Genomic DNA, 21190 nt, shown 5'->3' on the forward strand with positions numbered 1-21190 from the left:
CTAGCAGTGAATGAAGGGGTATCATGTCGATCACAAGTGCAGTATGGAGTACCTCAAGGCTCAGTACCAGGGCTGCTACTCTTCACGCTTTATATGTTACCCTTGGGAGATATCATCAGGAAACATGTTCACTTTCACTCTTATGCTGATGATACTCCCCTCTATATTTCTTCACGGCCCGATGAAACACACCAATTTGAAAACTAATGGAATGCATAGTCAATATGCAAAACTGGATGAGGAAGAGGAGTTAATTATAGGACCTAAAAACTCTGCATGTATTAGAACACTGTCTAAGACTTGATGGCTGCTCTGTCAGTTCTTCGTCATCAGTTAGGAACCTAGGTGTGCTATTTGATTGCAATCTTTCCTTAGCCATGTTTATAGCATTTGTAAAACTGCATTTTTCCATCTCAAAAATATATCTAAATTACGGCCTATGCTCTCAATGTCAACGGCAGAAATGTTAATCCATGCATTTATGACCTCAAGGTTTAGATTATTGTATTGCTTTATTGGGTGGTTGTTCTGCACGCTTAGTAAACAAACTACAGCTAGTCCAAAATGCAGCAGCAAGAGTTCTTACTAGAACCAGGAATTATGACCATATTAGCCCGGTCCTGTCAACATGTGAGATAAATGTGAGATATTCTTTAGAAAATGTTGCCAAGTTATTCTCCCATTATTACACTTCTTTTTTTCATTATGGTTTGCCCAAAGAACACTTTAATATGCAAACCAGATGCAATGTATAGAATACCAATTTAATGACATTTTACACACATATTCCATAGAGTACAGTAGTATATCAAATCATTGTTATATCTTACATAGTTGAGAATCATCTTTGTACAAAGTTTGGCTAAAAATAGCCTGAAAAAAAAAATAAATAAATTGGTAAATGAAAAATTTAAACATTGTTTTTGCCTATACATATCTTTTCATATCTAATTATTTTTTAAAAGCTTAATCCTGGCATCCTCTACAAAGGACATAGAATAACTTTTTTAAACTAATTTTTTCTCCATTTGTTTCTTATGCTCCAACCAATGAAATGACATAAGTTAAAATCCCACCCTTTTAACTTAGTGACAATAACAATGCAACGGTTCACAAATATAACAAGTTTTTATATTTTAGTAATATACATTTTTAATGATTAAAAATGGCAGATAAAATTCTGAATGGCAAAAAAAATTAAAAATCATTGCCATCTACATGAAGAGCGTGATCGTCATGTTGTGGTCTTAAATCATGATGCAATCAAAATAAGTAAATTGGTCCCCTCCCCCCGAAAAAAACAAGAATGACGCATCATGTTTCAGAATATTGTTTTAATCACACATACTTGCATGCAGTTCATCCAGAAAGAAAGTGTCATCAGTAATTTCATCCCCTCTCACTCTTTTCCTTCAACCAGAATCTTCCAAAAACACCTTGTACTGTTGGAATGATCCAGCACCTCTGTCCACTGCTGAAATTCTCTGTCAACAAGTCATGGAGTTACTATTACACAGTAATAAAAAATTAGCTATTTTTTATTTTAAGTTTCATTAAACGTGTGGCATTCCCCCTGAACGTAAATTAATTATCCTTCATGCACTGAAAAGGGAAGAATTTAGTGCTAATAACACAACTGCGCTTTTAAATGGTGCTTGTGACGTCATTTAACGGTACAAAACACCCAGAAAGCGATACAGTTGAAAGTACAACTGAAGGTTGTCATGTCCTGTAATTCACAATTCATAAGCATTCCTTTAACAATATCAGGAGTGTAAAGTCTAAACAATAATATTAACGGCTATCTTGAATAATAATCTTCCAAATTAGCACGTGTCCTCCACACACACAAAATCTCACTTAAATTCAAATTAAGCAACAAATGTCTGCAAGATATTAAAGTATGAAACAAGTCTGTGCACACAAATATTCTGCTAGACTGATTGGCTGATCAGTAACAGTGGCAGAGCAAGCAAGCAGTGATGTCACACATGGACTTCTACAGATACCAGAGTCCAAATACAAATTGATGTATTGGTGAGAATACAGGCAGAAAAAGTATGAATACACTCAAGCAACCTAAATAAAGGCATTAATGACTCTTAAAATAAGAATTTAGATATGCACAATGCAAACTTTGTGAAAAGCAGGACAGGACAGGACAACCTTCAACTGTTTAGCTAAAACAACAACAAGAACAAAACATTAGCCTTTGCAATCAGAAGTTCACATTGAGATGCTTCCAGCATTAGCCTGCTGTGTAAGGCCTGGTTACTCATGTCTACAATCCTCTCCACCTTCCCCTTTAGAACCATTAGTTACTACACCAAGTAAAAACCATTGGGTTTCAGAACTGAATCTGTTTAGAGTCCTTTCAAACAGCAATATCTGAGTTTGTAGTGATACAGGCGATCCGCTGCAGATTCAGGAATTTTTCTGGTCAAGCTTGTTGCCGTCTAGACGCTGACCCGTATGAAGTCTAGCCGGGAGCGAGGTCTTTTGCACAGTTATCAGGCAGTAGTTGAATCAGAGGTTACAGGTGTGCAGAGAGCAGCTGAAGGCTGATTAGAGCTGATTGCACTGGCTTCTGTGTCAACTGTTCACTTTGCTTGCATTTATTTCTTGATTTCATTTTTTTTTTTTATATCATGTTTAGTGCGAGTGTGAGGGTGCAATATTTATAAAATAATTTGCTTTGGAGAGAAAAGAAAAAAAAAAGATGGGGAGTGGAACTGTACAGCCATGAATATTTCCCTTCAGACGTCCTCCCATGTGCACCAGCAGGAGGGATTATATTAATGGAATGACAGATTTCCATGAAGACTTCCGTGTGTTCTTGCATCTTCGGTAGTGAGGGAAAAACAACAACTCATCTTCAGCTAAACAAAACAAAAAGAAATGGCAGTGAGAATGCAGGATACAAAACAGTTGTGTTTAACAAACCAAAGGATTTTTATACTCCCATGAGGGGAGCCCATGATAATAATAATAACTGTAACTATTAGACACTGAAGTAAATTAACAAAATGGTCCAAAAACTAGATTTTTACACTAGAAGTGGGTCAGCAATTGTGCTCCCTTTATGGTCTTCCTTCAAACAAAAGCCAGATTCTTTACTAAAGACTGTGCAAACCTCTTCTCTAGTTTAGCGCCACCTCCTCTGATAGCCATAGGTTGGGTGTTCTGGTAGAGCACGCCACCGCCTCCACGCAGCACGTTGGGGTGTGTAGGAGAAGCTACTGGTTGCTGACCAGGCCTGATGGGTTTAGCTACAAGCACAGGTAACAGGCAAAACATGAGAGAAAAGATCATGGACTTTCTTTTCTTCTTCTCTTGTGTTCATTTGAATTAAGGTGACTGTGTTTGTGTAAGCGTTCAGTCACCTATCTGTGCGGAGTGTCCTCTGCGGGCCATGTTTTTGGCTCTCACTGCCTCTTTAATGCGGTCCACCTCTGTCTGGTAGCGCTTGCGGTCACGGGCCGAGTTCTCTTTGGCCTCTTTGAGAGCTGACTCTAGAGCCTTCACACGCTCCGCCGTCGCCCGCAGACGCTTCTCAAGTTTAGGAAGCTCACAGCGCAGGTCAGCATTATCACGCACCAGCTAAAGAACAAAGACAGACACCAATGAGTAAGAGAGACTATTTTTTAATATTCACCTTTGTTTCGTTGTCAAATACACAGTATTCTTTAATTAAATTATGCATGTTGTTTTGAACAATTTTTATTTTGCACTGTTTTATGTCCATGAAAATGCTTTGGCAATATGAATCTGTCATGCTCATTAAACACACAACAATTGGCAATATAAAAAGTAAGAGGAAAAAAGTTTAAGAGAACTGGTTTGGATTTACCTGCTTGTGGACCTTGGTGAGTTGTTCTAGATTGTTCTCCAGGAAAGAGATCTTTTGCTTCTGAGCAGCACTGCCACCAGTTTCATCGGAGTCCATCTCTGCACTCTACACCCAGATGAAAAAAAACCAACAAATGCCCTTTATTTAAATACCCACAAAGTCAACTGCTTAGAAAGAAAGCATACGGCTTCATACTGACCTAAATGGCTGCATTAAGTTTGCATTCACAGAACAGGACAAAAAAAGAGAGATGACTCCTACCTTCTTCACACGAGTCGCCAGATCCTGAACAAACAATTTCCTGAGGTTGTGAAGAGTCTGCAGCTCTTTGGCCTAAAGTAGGTGAGAAATAACAGCATTTGAAAACACACACTGCATGATGTGAATAAAACTGTCGGCTTGAGTCGCCCTCTAGTGCTGAGAGGAGGAAGTGCACTCACCACAGTCTCCTCCAAGCCTTTCAGATCCTGTCTGGCCTGTTCTCTGCGGTCCTGCATCAAACTGTAATGTGCACACAGAACCATTAAAACAGCTCATCACTAAACACATGCAATCCATGGACATCTGTCATTTATTACACATTTAATATGCAGGTGTGTATTTATGCCTCACGCAAAATTGCTCAGCTCTTTAGATGACCAACAGAAACCAGGGAAATTTGGGTTTCATAAAGAGATTCATAAACGATTTTGTCAGTTCAGCTGCTACAAGAAGGGAGGTAATTGGACTGTGCATTACATACGTGAGCTCGTGTAGTTTGCGGCTCTTCTCCTGATCAGTGGATTTGAGTTTCTCATGTTCTACTCTCAATCGCTCCTGCTCCAACAAGATCTTCTGATTCAGACTGGAGAGAAAGAAAGAATTTATTAGCTATTGGTGTATTATTATTAATACTGCTGCGAATCAAGAACTGCAAGTCTTAAGTTTAACTTTGATGGAAATCAGTTTTTTTTACACACTTTAGTTCAGTTTCTGACTGAAACTGCTTTATGTCAACTGAAATGTGTGTATCGTACTCTTGTAGCTCTGTTATGAGTTTCTCTTTGGTTTCCAGTTCGTCTCTCAGGCTGCTGATCTGTTTCTGATGGGCTTCCCTGTGACTGTGGATCTGTTTCTCAACCGCCTCCTAAACACACAAACATTCACTCGCATCCAGAAATTGAACAAGCCCATTTGTATGTATGCGTGTGTGTGTGCACATTTCTTACCTTCACCTCATTGGCACTCTGAATCTCACTCTCTTTCTCCATTGCGTGGACTTTCTCTGTTGCCACAAACACAAATCAAACATTGGAAACAGAAACAACTACTGTATTACTTTGAAATGGTGATTGTAAATGCTCAATGTTTCTGAATATGATCCTGTGTGTACCCTGTGCACTGATTTTGACCAGCTCCTCATTGAGAGAGTCCACATCCTCCTCAAGCTGTCTCTTCTTCTGCTCCACATTATGCAGATACTCCGTCAAAGATTTAATTTTCGCCTCATGCTGCAAAACAAATATTCATTTGTTGATTTCAAATATCTATTTATTCATATCATCATTGGTTTAGTAGACTATAGTTTGCCATGTAAGAAATAACGGAGTTTCAGGAGGCAAGAGCGTAAAACCGTACCTGGGAGATGAGTAACTGGCATGCTGCAAGCTCCTTCTCAGTTTCATCCATCTTTTTGTTGCCCTCAGACTGAGTGTTTTCCAACTGCTTGCAACGTTTGACCATCGACTTGACTTCTGACTTCATCTTACTGATGTAGAGTCTGGCTACAGTGAACTCTTCGTCTATAAGACCACTGCCTTCATGCTGCTACAGAGAGAGAGACTTCTCAGTATCACTCAGTTTTAATTGTTTCATGTTCCCTTTTGACTTTTTTTTTCTTTTTTGACTTAGCATTTAAATTTCATACACAAATCGATTAGTTGTGGTTCTTAAAGCTGCAGTAGGTAACTTTTGTAAAAATATATTTTTTTACATATTTGTTAGACCTGTCATTATGTCCTGACAGTAGAATATGAGACAGATAATCTGTGAAAAAAATCAAGCTCCTCTGGCTCCTCCCATTTGAAGTTATGGACCGCTCCCGGTAAGAAACAACCAATCAGAGCTGCGGTCCGTAACTTTGTTTGTGTTCAAAATGTAGAAAAATGTATATAATAAGCGAGTACACCATGAATCCATTTTCCAAACCATGTTTTTGGCTTGTCCTGAATCACTAGGGTGCACCTATAATAAGTGTTTATATTCGGACTATTTTAGATTGCTTCGGGGGTACCGCGGCGGAGTAACCCAGTACCTTTGTGATTGTTCATAGACATAAACAGAGAGAAGTAGTTCCGGCTACGATGTTCTTCCGCAAGACGCAAGCAGTTCTGTTTATAAACCGCTAGAGCATCAAAAGTTACCTACCGCAGATTTAAAGATACTAAAGGAGCTTATTCAATAAAAGGTGAAGTGCTTAAATGTATGTTAAAATCTATTAATATATTTGTATTTACACTTTATAGACACACTTTATGTCTGTCACTCACCTTGATATCATTGTTGCCCACAGCAATGCCAATCTCAGTCAGATCTTTGAGCAGTGAGGACATCATCTCAGTCACCCTCTTCTTCTGGTGATTGGCCATCTCTTTCAGCTTCTGCAGCTCTGAGTCTATAGACGCTAGGATACTCTGGAATGTTTTTAAGTCGAGTTCAGTGTCATTACTGTCACAGCAGGCAAAATACTTGTATATAATTAGCCATTCTTGCACTTACAGATTTCTGACCAAGCTCTTCGCTGAGGGCTTCAAACTCCTTGGTTTTGTCCTCCACCTCCTGACTTTTCTGGTCGTAGTTGACAGCGAGCTCCTCCAGGGCCTGCAGCACCTCCTTCACCTCCTCTTTAGAGGCATCGTTCTCCAGCTGTAAACGAGTCAGCTCTGACTGCAGGTTATCATGGTCTCTTCGTGACGAGGCCAGCAACTGCAAAACATACCCAAGCATGAATATACAATGTTTACACTTTTACTCCAATTTCACATGTGCACCCGAGAGTTCACCAACCTCTTCCTGGTCCAACATCTGCTGCTTGAGCTTCTCCACCAGCTGAGACTGCTGATTAATCTCTTCATCCTGGAGAGAGATGAGACGCAAAACACAAGCTCAGTCACCTTCTTTAGAAAGAAAAAAACCACCATGCTTTTATTCTGTGACTGTAGCAGCTAGGGTGTTTTTGAGAATATATTTATTAAAGAAATTGTGAGTGTAGGAGTATGTGTGTACCTTGTCGTCAAGCTGCTTGTAAAGTTTAGTGAGTTCAACCTCACATTTTTCCTTCTCAACATCGTTGAGTCGGGTCCCGAGCATCCCTGGAGCGGGCGGCATGCTTGGTGTGGATGCAAATTTATCATTGTTGATTGTGTTATCCAGCGCCAACACTTCAGCATTCATCTTCTCCTTATCAAACTGCTCCTCTGCAGGGACCGTTTCACCTGCGGGACACCAACAGAGAACTCTGAAGAAATGCAAAAGTGTACTTTCAAAAGTTTAAACCTACCGTATTTTCCGGACTATAAGTCGCACTTTTTTTCATAGTTTGGCTCCTGCGACTTATAGTCAGGTGCGACCTATTTATCAAAATTAATTTGACATGCCTGAACCAAGAGAAATGTAATAAGAGACATGAACCAAGAGAAAACATTACCGTCTCCAGCCACGAGAGAGCACTCTATGCGCCTGTAGTTAACCACTGAGCAGCATAGAGCGCCCTCTCGCGGCTGTAGACGGTAATGTTTTCTCTTGGTTCTTGGTTTTAAATAAATGTGACTTACACTCCAGTGCGACTTCTATGTTTTTTTCCTCATCATGACGTATTTTTTGACTGATGTGACTTATACTCAGGTGCGACTTATAGTCCGAAAAATACGGTAATTAAAATATTATAAAATGTTAAAGAAAAGTTATGACGTACAATGAAACATATCAATCACTTAAGATACAAAAATGCAAAACAGATCATTTCAAATGTGGTTTCAGACAGCAGTGCAAATTTTTGAATGCATTGAGAACAAACTGTATCACAATATTATAATAACATGCATAAGAATCATAATGTGTGTCTGACCATTTCTCCAGCGGTTGAGTTCGTTCTCCAGCCATGTGATAGTGTTTCGAAAACTCTTGTTTCGTTCTTTCTCTCTCTCATATTTCTTCTTCCATTGCTCTGCTGTCAGCTCTACATTCAAGCTCACTGTGTTCTTAATCGTCTTGGCTCTGCAAACACAAACCCAGTCACAGATGTAAACTGGTGTCTCTCTCTTCACACAGTCTTCACATAAATACATAGAGCTCTAATTATTCTTTCATAAATGCATAACAAACAAGCGAGACCAGAGACACCTTTATTATGAATGATGAGAACAGACAAAGCGAAAGAGCTGAAAAGCATGAATGTGTCTCCTCACCTCTGTCCGAACATAAGGGTGGATTTGGTCTCGGCCTCGTTGTATGAGGAAGGAGAACAGCAGATGACGATGGTGGTCCTGCAGTTTCCACCCAGAGAATCCTGCAAGATCCTTGTCATTTTACTGTCTCTGTATGGAACGTATGTCTGAGAAAGAAAGAAAGCGAGATTCAGGATAAAATTAGATCAGATATTAATAAAGCAGATTTAAATGTATAATGAAGTTCCATGATGAAGTAAATGTAAATGAAGTCCCATGACCCTAACTGAGAGGGAAAACAACAACATTTGTTCAAATCTTTACTTGGGTGTTTCGTGTGGAAATCGGTCCTGCTTCTGAGGAGAACGAACACAAGGACTGCGGTGTCCTATCAGCACGGTACAGTTTGTGCCCATCATGTGAGGAACTGTATGTTCCTGCTCTGGTCTCATCAGTAGCATTCTTTATATTATTTTAATTGTAATTGAATTCTTTCTTGTGTTTTTTAAAGGTGCAATGTGTAATATTTACCATGGTCTATTTACAGAAATGAAATATAAATAACTATGCTTTCAGAGGTATATAAAGACCTTTCTTAATGAGCCGTTATTTTATTACATAAGATTGAGCTATTTCGATCTACATACACCGCGGTTTCCCTTTCACGGAAGACGCCATCATGTTTGTACAGTAGCCCTACATGGACAAATTGCTCCAGAGAGCGAGTTTAGACACTTTGTTGTTTTTGCGTATAAAACACTGACACAATGATGAACAAGTACATTAACATTCGCAATAACATTGATTGTTCTCTGCAACATACTACGATATGAAAGTACAGGAATTTTCACCAGGTTACTTGTAGAGATATAATAAGAAAGAATGAGACATAGTTAGTGGGGTGACTTTGTAGGGGACTGCATACATAGAAGAAACAAAAAAAATATGTAAAATATTGTGCATGCTGCTGCTTTAATTGAGGCAGTTTTAGCCCTATTTAGCCACGTTTCAACCGAAACTGAAAATGAACTAATTATACTCTATTATTTTAAATTATCTTAAATTATACATTCATTATGTTACATTATATTGTCCTTTGGTTATGCACAAGTAGCATTATTGGTCATAGCGATAAAGAACAGCAAAACTGAAATGGACATGCGTGTGAGAATATGTGTGTGTGACTCACCGAGCCCTCGGCTAAGGCCGATATCACATTGCCCAGCGATGACAGAGACTTGTTGATATTTTTGGCTTCATCTAGTACAGCGCCTTCAGCTCCTGTTTTACTGACCTGTGAGAGCACACAAACGTTTAACACACTCAGCTCATGTTTTACTGCACTACAAGACAAGTATCACACACACACACACACACCTTCTCACTGCCTGCCAAGTCGACCAGGTAGAGTTTTCCACTCAGCTTCTGTTCTGTCTGTGTGTTCTCCTGCTTCACATTGATCAGGAAGATACTGTGACTCCTGGAGCTGTGTTCATTCATGTCTGAAACACACAAAGACATTATTAACAATCAACCCACAGAACATTGTTTACAAGCACCAGCTCAAATGAAGGATGCAGATGTTACAGTTTCCTCATAGGATCTGGTTTAGTCTGTTTCTGGAAAGGAGCATTCATACTTGTCACAGCTACATGTCTGTTGGATTTGCCCTCGTCAATAGTGTCCATCACCTCCTCTGGACTGCAAACAAATCGCTCAGTGCAGCCCTAAAACCAGGAAGACACACAATTATAATAAACACCTTACATTCTTTAAAGATCAGTGCTAACTGCCACTTTGTTTTTTAATGGGACACTCTTGAACATTGGTGACAGAGTGATGGGACATCAGGTTTCAGGAACTCACCTTGACATAAGGAACCCTGTTTTTGTCTTCATGTACAGATAAATTAGTCTTTGAAACTACAAGACAACGACAGGGAGAGAGAGAAAGACATTACGTCACAACAAGAGCAGCTTTATAGTTCTACTACCTTTGAATTTTAATTAATCTTAAAAGCATTTCTTATTATGTTCAGATCAAGCGGCTAGTAAATGTGAGGCTTTAAACAGCCACCACACTCACCATCCAACAGATCCCGAATCTTATCCAGATAAATCTCAAAATATGACACCTGCCAAAAAGCAATAACACCATCAAGAGAGCAGATAGCAATATGTCAAGCTGTTAAAGAATAAGAAAGATAATTCGTGACGGTAGGTAATGTCTTACTTTAATGTGGAACTCCAGGTTTTCATCCATAGAGTAGATGTAGTTAAAGATGTCCTGCACTATTCTGGGAATGATTCCCATTCCATCTGTGTCATGAAGATTTCCCTAAAACACAACCATAAATATCTCATTTCTAAAAGCAGAATAAACGTTGTGAAAAGACACCTGTTTGCTTCATGACATTGTTCACTTCACACTAAAGCTCAAGAGTTTGGTCAGTAAAATGTATTCGAAATATACATATATATCTAGAATTAATATGTATATCTAGTAAAATATACAGAACCAGTCTATGCTTACCAAGGCTGTATTTATTTTCTCAAAATATACAGTCAAAAACTGTAATACTGTACATACTGACACATTAACTCAATAGACATCCCATACATAAGGTATGGGGAAAATATTGATATTTGCATGCGATTATGTAAAACTGTATTTCTCGCTCACCTCCATTGTGTGTGTTTTGCCCGAGGATGTCTGACCATAGGCAAAAATGGTTCCATTATAGCCACCAAGTACATCTGTGGGAACATGATCACGCTCAAAACCTATTCCACGGTCTGACTTTTGCTTTAATTCAGAGGTCTATCAAGTGACCTTCCAGCTTTTACCTTTGACAATCTGTTGAGCGCAGGCCGTGTACACTTGCTCCTGAGTCGTGTTGGACTGGAAAACTCTGTCAAACACGTACGGTTTACCCTGGCGAGAAAAGACAAATAAATATCAAATTTAGCGCATTTAGGAAAAGTGCCATTCGATCATTGAACATTTTTTTTAGGATTTCAAAAGTTACTGTGACAAAACAGACAACAGCCTTAATTGTTGCAGAATAAACCGCTTGGATTTATTGATTGGCTTACAAGAAGTGAAAGAGTGAAGATTTATTTTGTACAATAAATTCAAATGACATACTACTGTATCAAAGGAACTCAAACCATTCATTTATTGGCTCCTAATTTTAACACAGCTCTACTGTAGTGTAATCATCAACCTTTGTGTTTTGTACATGGTTTTGGTAGACAGTTTTGGCAATTCTCAACATAAGTCACAAACTACAACTTAAAGCAAATCCTACTGCACCATATATATGCGGTTACAAAAAAAATATTATACTATTATTGCATAACAATATTGAATACTATTAATAAAATAATAGTACTTTTAATATATTTAATAAGTTACTATTACTAAAACTTGGTATTTAGGTTTGCTGGGATTAAAACTCTTGAATGGACCAAAATAAAATATCCCTAAGAATGTCAGTCTATACCAATATTCATTTGATTACATTTATTTATCAAGCAGATGCTTTTATCCAAAGGAACTTACAAATGACGCCAAATGAAAGGAAAATACAAGTGATTTATCTTATGGCTAAGGCTGTTTACATAAACTTAAATGAAATTTAAAAAAAGCAAAAAGCAAACTATGCTCCCATCAAACTGGTTGCCAGTAGCCAGGACAACTTTTTATGTTTACAGACGTGACATTATGACGCAGTGCCATGCTCGCATTTCCCGCGAAAACCTACCCGAACCACTCAAATTAGAAAACATTATTATAAATTAACCATTGTGAATCGGGCTAAAGTAAGGTGATAGTTTCGAACACTTATGTACATTTTCCAGTTAGGGTGACAGTATCTTAATGGTTAATGTTCTGTGCTGCCAACAAAATACTGCAGATTCAGCTTCTGGTAAAGTGCAAAGTGACCAAGAAAAGCTGCCAACTCCTTAGCTGCAAACTACAAGCTTTTCCATTGAGTTTGCTGAAGGGAAGACAATTCATTGTTTTATAATATAACACTGTATCAGAGACTTCTGATTAATTTATACACATATAACCAAATATGCATCACAAAGGCATAGACATAAAATGACTTAAGAGCCTTATTCAGGGGCAAAAAGAAAAGTCAGGGCTAGTAATGAAACAAATAAGCACCGACCACACTCCTTTACTGTGTTGATGAATACTTTATCAACTAAATTAAGGCTAGCCTAAACAAAGATGCAAACCTCTGTGGAAAAAGCCTACAGTTCAGTGTTATTATTATCAATCAATATGCTAAAATATGGCAAAAATAAGGGACTCATTTGATAGATCGGGATAAAATGACTTTCTTAAGATGACCAAAGTCTAGAGGGAATGACAGTGGAAATGTAATGTTTAACAGCTTTTCACGAGCATGCTACTGGTTTACAGTCTGTAAAATGTTTCTGCTGTGGCTGCAAGTTTCTAAAATGTGCAGATTTTGAATACTGACAAAGGAGTCAGTGGGGGAACTGCCACTAAACACGTTCAATAATACATGTTCCTGTACTCATTCAGTTTAACAGCAACCTGATTGTAATGCACAATAATGACACCATAATAAAGTAATAATACAACAATTTATTAAATAAACAGTATTATTAACAAAACTATTTATATGATTAATGCAATTGATAAAAGCTGCTTTATCTAATATAAGTACTGTTGCACACATATTTACAGATTTGTATTATTAACTGATAGTGAAAGTGACAAATATCTGTGAAACAGATTCTCAATTTCAATCTACAATGCACATCATGATGTGTGTGTGTACTCTTATGCTTGGCCTGAACACAACACTGATACAAAACCAAGGCCAGTCTCAAGTGAGAAAAGAAAAATTTCCCAGATTTCTAATTGAGGCACTTTCTTACCTAACTATTTTCTCATCTCACTCAGACACACAGAGTCCCAGGGGCTGCGCAGGGTGGAGCGTTCTCTATTTCCAAAGCATTATCTCACCTTCCTCCTAGTGCTCACACACACTATTTTCCCTTTTTTATTTACAATTACTGTGGATTAGCCTGAAGGAGTCTCCAGTTCCTGGGCATTCTCTCACGTTATCTTTACACACACACAAGAGGACCATTAAGAGAGCTAGGACTGAACAAAAACAAACATATCCGTTTCAAAGCCGGTCTTTCAGGAACGTACATGCACTGTAAGCAGACAGGAATATCTGACCCTTAACAACATAATAAAAGATCTGTGAAATTAAAGAGGACGTACAAGAACAACTGCTCTGTGAAATAATCATTATTTACATTAAAAGGGATGGTGGTCACCTGTATGATTCAGCTTGCCACATGACATGTTTGTTTTCCAATGTCATTCATCATGCCATAGATAAGTTAAGTTTATGACTTATAGACGGTCATGTTTGAACTGGGTTTAAAGATAATCAAAGCACAGTGACAATGATTCATTAATTCCCCACCCACAAATGCACATAGATCTCAGTACAACTCTTGAGTTTCTGCACATATGGATCACACCAGGATCATCAGCATTTCTAATTGGTTCTTTTAAATGTGTTACATTCAGGTTTTTGGTTCAGTAGAAGCCTAGTTATATATTAACAGGTATATGTGCTAGAAAAAGAGGTTTGACCAAGCTTCTGTTTCCATTTTACAACCTCGTGTCCAGTTACACCTGTCATTCACACCCTTTTTTATGTGACTGCTGATGTTATAAAGAGCAGGAGTTTTCAAACAAACTTTATTATTATTTAAAACAGCTACATTTTAGTAAGAGAGACCTAAGCGATGGGAACAGATTTGGTGGTCCTTGATATCAAAACGTTTGAAAACATTCCTGATAAAGAATTTCCTTCAGTATTTGCAAACGCCCACAAATACGGACCGTTTCCTTCTCATTCAAAATATATCCACACCCAAACTTACATTTACAGTTATAAAATAATAAAATAAACCTACAATGTGCGACCACTACATATAGTAAATACATAAAATAAGTTTTCGCTGTTCTGAAATTGTAAAACTAACAGTTTCCGCGTTCAATGTATAAGGCTGGCTAACAAGGTTAGCATGAAGCTCATGAGGAAACGACATTGAAATGAACTAAATTAACATTTATATCTGAATAAAACTGTCATTTTCGAGTGTCACCGGCCAGATGCAGAGACTAGTGTCGGTGTCAAATATTTAGAATATCAGGTCGTGAAAAGTTCTGGTTCTGCTGGACTGCGGTCATTAGCATTAGCCGCTCGCGCGAGATCAATCGAGACAAAAAAAAAAACCGATACAAAATAACTCCGTCCCAAAATATCACTCACCCCGATCACGATGCTCTCCTCTCCTTGAAATTTGGCTATGTATTTGTCCCCCCTCGTCACCTCCGAGCTATTCAATGGCCTGAAACGGCACATAACTTTAATGGTGCACTCCGCCGGGTCCGCCATCTTCCCCCGGTTCCCGAATCACAAGAGCACCGGCCAGAACACACGCATACACACGTATACAGACACGGCCAGATGGGTGGGGACACCGCCTAGCTCCAAAGTCCCGGCCTGGGTTGTTTTTCTTCCCGGCCCGTGTGACTACAGAAAGAGCCGCGTTGGAGGATCACCCAACCTCCGGCTCGATGACGTCACTTCGCACTCTTCACCGTCACGGAGATTAACAGAAGACTCACGTCAGAGATTTTTGCACATCACTAATTTATATGATTGCCCTATATCCACGCAATTTTTGTTCTACCTTGGCTCCTAAATATTCGATTCTGCCAATGTTACTTATTCTTACAGGCTAAAAGACATTGTTTTTTTTTATTATATTGATGATTATAATAGACAACTTCAGTACGTTGTTAATTTCTTTATATGTCAAATTCTTTAATCATAAACAAAAGTTTGCAGATAATATTCCATCCTATCCCCATTTTAAAACTGAATTAATATCACTTCTTAAATCCCTTGATTAAATAACAAAAAATCCATAAGATTTATAAGATTTTATGAAGAAATGTTTAAAGAAAATACATTTAAAAGCTTTTCCTGTATATAATGTTTGTACTGTATATCAATTATGGTAGTGTATCCATTCTTGTGTCTCCTTGACTTGTCATCTGTTGTTTTTCATAGTTTTTTTTTCTTGTATAATTCTTGTTTTTCTCTTTGTTTTATTATATGTATTTGTATGCAATTCATTGACAATGTTCTTGTGTTGTTATTGCGCATTAATACAACAAGAGAGAGAGATTAACAGAACAATGAGGACAAAATGATAGATTATTATGAAGTAAACAAAAAAAAATGACTGTCTAATAACTTAATTCACCCAAAAAATGAAATAAAAATTCCTTAAACTAAAAATGACACTAAATCATATTGATAATTCCTTTTTATTCATTTTTCTGTTACAATTTATCTGTGATCATATTAAGGTGTTTACAGTGAAATTCTATTAAATCTTTATTATCTTTATTAAACCTTTATTAAATTGCATTTCTTCATTCCTTTTTTCTTACTTCTTTTTCTTGTCTTAAAATGTGCAAATTCTCCTATCTCATAAACTGGGGGGAAGTTAAACATTCTCTGCTTCTTATGTTTATTGAAGTAAAATCTTAATTGTTTCAATGTTGATCACTCTTTCATCTGTTTTCATTCCGCGCTTCATAAACTGATTGAACAGCCACATCTTCAACTGCTCTTAATTCATAACTGTGTTGTCATATATTCAGTCTGCAATGACCTAAATAAATGACATGATGTCCTTTTGTTCTCTCATATTTTTAATTACAGCATACATTAGTGACAGTATATCATTTGTATCATTGGTTACAATGAAGATTGTTGTTTTTCGTTTACCTTTACATTAGAACCATTATTATTTATTGTGTTTTTATGGATAATATCACATGCTGCACTATATGACTTTGTTTCATCTATCTTGTGATGTCATACAGTTTCACTAATCCATAAGCTCTAAACCCAGCATAGAGAGGCTGAGTGAATGTGGTCTGGACTCTGTGGATGAGGGTCATTGTGTCAGAGACGCTGTAGAAGGACAGGGTTCCTGCACTGTGATCCACATACACTCCTATTCTAGAGGAGCTGGACACTTCAGGGACTTTAGTCCATCCGTTGTTGTGCAAGAATGAGTATTTGCAGTAATTGGAAGGAAAGCAATATAAACTCCAGGACTGATCATTATATCCAAATGCACATTCATTACCACATCCCTTCCTGCTGATGTTCTTATATGACACTGATATATACACTCCTATCCCACTCCACTCAACCTCCCAGTAACAGCGTCCACACACACTCTCTCTACACAACACCTGAGTAAATCTATCAAATCTGTGTGGATGATCAGGATACAGCTGGTCTGTGTTAGTTTTAGTAGTCATTCTGTTCCCCTGAGACAGACAGAGGTATTTATGCGCTGTGTTTTCATCCAGCGTGAACCATCGGTAATCTGAAAGAGATAAATCACATAAGCTACTTCTAAATCATCTTGAAGTTACTTACATTAGATGGCATGATTTTCATTTTTTCTGTGCAAATTTTTATTTTATTCCCCTTTGTGTGTGTTTCTACTTACATTGTAGAAACTCCTCTCTTTTCTTTGGTTCTGGGGTTGATATAAACTCAATGTATTTTACTATGAAAACCAACAGACACCGAGTGAATGAAGAATATTAGTTTAATATTAAAGAAAAGAGCAAATAGTATGTAGTATGTATCCCATATACATTTTATATTTATGCATGTTCTGGCATGATGCTTGACCTACAGTATATCTGAGAGTAAATAAATGATCCCTGCATTACCAATATCAGATATCTTCTCCATCTCTTCTCTGCAGAAATGCTCCAGTTTCTCTCTCAGGTGAGAAACAGATTTACTAATATCATCAAAAAAGAGACAAGAACTGACAACGATTTTGGGTGAGTCTGTAGATCCAGGAGGAACAGAGAGAGACTGGAAACTCTACACAAAGACACAAAACACCAGCTTAAGACACAGAAACATTTGATAGAAACAAAAATCTCTGTTACCTGGAGGAAACGGATGTGATTGTCTGTGTGTGAAAGCTGCTCCAGCTCAGCATCTCTCCTCCTCAGATCTTCAATCTCCTGCTTCAGTTGCTCCAGTTGTCCTTCAGCTCGACTCACTTCAGCCTTTTCCTGATCTCTGATCAGCTGTGTCACCTCAGAGCGGCTTCTCTCAATGGAGCGGATCAGCTCAGTAAAGATCCTCTCACTGTCCTCCACTGCTGTCTGTGCAGAGCGCTGTCAGGACACACAGAGAGAGAAGAATCAGAATCAGTCCATTCACTCAGCTCTTCCTGCTACCTCACACAGTCTGTTCCCCACAGTGGACTTCAGTGGGACTGAAAGAGCACCAGCACTGGCTCCTCACTGACTGACTGGAGGAGAGCCCTAACTGAGTCTGAAACAGCTCTTCAGCAGCCAGCAGCTGTTCTTCTGCTCAAAACTCACCTTGTGAGACTCTACTGCCTGTTTAAGCTCTTCGAGCTCCTTCTGTCTTTCCTGGATCTTCTTCTGGAACATTTTCTGTGTAGTTTCCAACTGTCTCTGTTGAGAAGATAAAGTTATACATGTATATGTGTAACCATTAGCTTTCAGACATCAGTCACTAATGGCAGTGCTATGATCCAGTGGTTCTCACTGGTTCTGTGGACCCACTGCTCTACAGATTTTGTACGTCTCCCTTAACTGACATACACAGTTCAGTACACAGTGCTCTCTCCTTCAAGCTGATGATCTGAATCAAGTGTGTTGAATAAGGAAGACATGAAATGTGCAGAACAGTGGATCCTCATTGATTTAAGCATTTTCTTTATTTTATACCTGTTTCTCAGTCCTCTCTGCTGCAACTGATATAGTGTTGTGATGTTTATGTTGCTCTACCATACACAGCAAGCAAATACATATTTGTTCACTATGACAGAAGATCTCTAGTAGTTTATCGTGTAGAGGACAGATCATCTCCTGCAGTTTTCCAGTGGCATCCATTAGATTGTGCCTCTTACCTCTGAAGAAAGTCTCATGCTGTTCAAGATGATATTGACAGTAAGAGTTCAGACACACCAGACAGGACTTGATGGCTTTGTTTTTGTCCCCAGTACAGATGTCACACTCCACATCTCCAGATCCAGAGTGACTTTGAGCAGGACGAGCAGCCTGGAGTTTTGTCATCTTGAGTTTCTCCACTACTTCAGCCAGCATGGTGTTTTTACCTAAAACAGGTCTTGGAGTGAAGGTCTGTCTGCACTGAGGGCAGCTGTAGACTCCCTTCTGATCATCCTGATCCCAGCAGTCTGTAATACAGCTCATACAGTAACTGTGTCCACAGGTAAGGGCTACTGGATCCTTCAGTAGATCCAGACAGATTGAACAGCTGAACTCATCCTGAGCCAAAGAAACACTGGATTCTGCCATTTTACTGTAAAAACAATATCTTAAACAGTCTAGATCTTAGAAACAGAAATCAACAACAACAACAAAACTGCTGAATCCCACAGCCAGACTAAGAAGGAAGTAGTGATGAGTTTCACTTTTACTGAACTGAAAGTAGGAGTGGCCAAGAGAGGGAGTGAGAGAGGGAAATCTCACGAGAGAGAGCTGGTCAGATGAATGTCTTTTACGCATTTAAATTTTTCCTGCATCCTGTTGAAAGTATGTTTGTGTTAATAGTTGATCTCTCATGTAACGTTTCAATCTAACACTCTGCTGCCCTTTGAGCACAAATAATAATGTTGACCCTTCAAATATTTCCTCCCACTGTTTACTAAGCGTCCCTACAAAGAGTCTACTGTTAATCATCTTATAGTATTATCACATCTGTTGCATTGCAGTTTATTATTAAATTATATTTAATATGCATAAATAAATTTAAAATAGTTTGTTGCTTTTAGAACTGCTGCATGATTGTCATGTGATAACTTTGTTAAACAATGTCCATGATAAATGAAAAAATAAAAGTCTCGTCACTGTCTTGTCATTTAGAAAGTTTGAAACCTTCAGGTTATTTGGTAGCATGAAGGCATCCTCGGCATCCTGGCTAAATTCGCCCATTGGCCTCTGACCATCATGGCCTACTAACAATCCCTATGTCCGCTGATTGGCTTCATCACTCTGTCTCCTCTCCTCCAGTAAGCTGGTGTGTGGTGGGTGTTCTGGCGCACTATGGCTGCCGTCGCATCATCCAGGTGGATGCTGCACACTGGTGGTGGATGAGGAGATACCCCCTGACTATGTAAAGCACTTTGAGTGGCTAGAAAAGCGCTATAGAAATGTAAGGAATTATTATGAATTATTATGAACCAGTGACAGTTGTGGAAGAAGAATGGAACTGCAGTAACACACTTATATCTGAATTTAAATAAAGGTTCTAAAATCATGTCCAGGTAAAGTGTAAGCATCCAGTGGGTTTACAATCAAGTATCCTAATTTAACACAGGGAACAGGGCAAGTGTGTCACCCTTGTGCTCTAAGTAAGTACTCTTAATCGGAGGCTGAAAGAGCAGGACTGATCCTTTCTGTTATTGGTTAAAGTTGCTGTGGTTAAAATAAATGATCATTGGCTTACTGTAAGCCTGTTGAGGCAAAATGAGAAGATCCAGAGATGCAGTGACAGAAGCTCATTTAAGTAGATGTCTTTCTGTAGTGTTGCTGTTGAAACCAACATTGTTTAGACATTTCATATTTGAAGATGAAGAGGAACCTGTAAATCCACTCAGTTAATATAATGAAGGAAACATAACAACACTTCTAATGCTTCTAATTTGTTTTATTTATAAAGAAAGTAAGTAAATTCAGTTACATTACAAGTATTATTTCTGTTGTTGGTGTCAATGATGAGTTTCCAAATTTCAACATCTTTTCTTCTAGTCTTTCTTTATCAACATTCATTCATCTGATTAAACTAAGATTAACACACAAATAAAGTTTCATGTTAGTTAACTGATAGGAGTTCAGATAGTATATTGATTCATTGATCTTAAAAATAAATTAATATCGTGTAGAGGACAGATCATCTCCTGCAGTTGTCCAGTGGCATCCATTAGATTGTGTCCCTTACCTCTGAAGAAAGTCTCATGTTGTTCAAGATGTTATTGACAGTAAGAGTTCAGACACACCAGACAAGACTTGATGGCTTTGTTTTTGTCCCCAGTACAGACGTCACACTCCACATCTCCAGATCCAGAGTAACACTGAGCAGGACGAGCAGCCTGGAGTTTTGTCATCTTGAGTTTCTCCACTACTTCAGCCAGTATGGTGTTTTTACCTAAAACAGGTCTAGGAGTGAAGGTCTGTCTGCACTGAGGGCAGCTGTAGACTCCCTTCTGATCCCAATAGTCTGTAATACAGCTTATACAGTAACTGTGTCCACAGGGTATAGTCACCGGGTCCTTCAGTAGAACTCATACTGAGTCAAAAAAACACAGGATTCTGCCATTTTACTGAACACAGACACATCAGTTCACAGACAGAAAGTTAAAACACAAATTTCACTGTCAGACTGAGCAGGAGAAAAAATAGTTTAGTATTTTATGACAGTGAAGGTGTGCTGGATGGAATAAAGTCCAAACAGGAAGAAATTTATGAGTAACCTTTGCTCTTTCAGATTGTTTTGAGGAGTCTGTGAAGAAGAAGCTCAATTATTGTGGTGGTCCTTCAGATTCTTTGCACTTTCTGACATGAACATTTTCATGTTTTATGAAAGGTTTAACAATAAATTACAAAAATATTACTACATGCTTAAAATTACTTACAAAAACCAAATACATGGATCTTTGTATTGTTTTATTGCATTGTTTTCTGTCTGACAATTCTGATCCAGATCATGTTCTGAATGACCGTGATTTATTTATTT

The 21190-nt window shown here is 38.2% G+C and overlaps 2 protein-coding genes across 4 annotated transcripts; both read right to left on the reverse strand.

Moving 5' to 3' along the window:
• Positions 1-1319: 1319 nt before the first annotated feature.
• LOC127934533 (kinesin-1 heavy chain) lies at positions 1320-14939 on the reverse strand. 2 transcript variants are annotated; one of them, XM_052531986.1, is made up of 26 exons: positions 14618-14939; positions 11121-11208; positions 10957-11030; positions 10507-10611; positions 10360-10408; positions 10141-10196; positions 9914-10001; positions 9652-9776; positions 9464-9568; positions 8296-8441; positions 7956-8104; positions 7115-7323; positions 6896-6964; positions 6608-6814; positions 6379-6522; positions 5468-5656; positions 5223-5340; positions 5059-5114; positions 4867-4976; positions 4593-4694; positions 4291-4351; positions 4112-4183; positions 3851-3955; positions 3384-3600; positions 3134-3269; positions 1320-2879 (listed from the first exon to the last, which is right to left on the reverse strand). In XM_052531986.1, the coding sequence occupies exons 1-26, from the start codon at positions 14741-14743 to the stop codon at positions 2876-2878; spliced, it is 2910 nt and encodes a 969-aa protein (XP_052387946.1). In that variant the 5' UTR covers positions 14744-14939; the 3' UTR covers positions 1320-2875. The 2 variants fall into 2 exon arrangements, with proteins under 2 accessions (XP_052387946.1, XP_052387953.1); XM_052531993.1 differs by having other exon boundaries at positions 5468-5653; positions 14618-14929.
• Positions 14940-16056: 1117 nt separating this feature from the next.
• LOC127934601 (E3 ubiquitin-protein ligase TRIM16) lies at positions 16057-20817 on the reverse strand. Of its 2 annotated transcripts, XM_052532101.1 has the most exons (7): positions 20603-20817; positions 18163-18551; positions 17791-17886; positions 17347-17580; positions 17119-17278; positions 16890-16949; positions 16057-16763 (listed from the first exon to the last, which is right to left on the reverse strand). In XM_052532101.1, exons 2-7 carry the CDS (start codon positions 18538-18540, stop codon positions 16228-16230), a joined length of 1464 nt encoding a protein of 487 aa, XP_052388061.1. In that variant the 5' UTR covers positions 18541-18551; positions 20603-20817; the 3' UTR covers positions 16057-16227. The 2 variants fall into 2 exon arrangements, with proteins under 2 accessions (XP_052388061.1, XP_052388052.1); XM_052532092.1 differs by lacking the exon at positions 20603-20817 and having other exon boundaries at positions 18163-19143.
• Positions 20818-21190: the final 373 nt, after the last annotated feature.

The sequence above is a fragment of the Carassius gibelio genome, chromosome A2 (genome assembly GCF_023724105.1).
Source record: "Carassius gibelio isolate Cgi1373 ecotype wild population from Czech Republic chromosome A2, carGib1.2-hapl.c, whole genome shotgun sequence".
Classification (NCBI taxonomy): Eukaryota; Metazoa; Chordata; class Actinopteri; order Cypriniformes; family Cyprinidae; genus Carassius; species Carassius gibelio.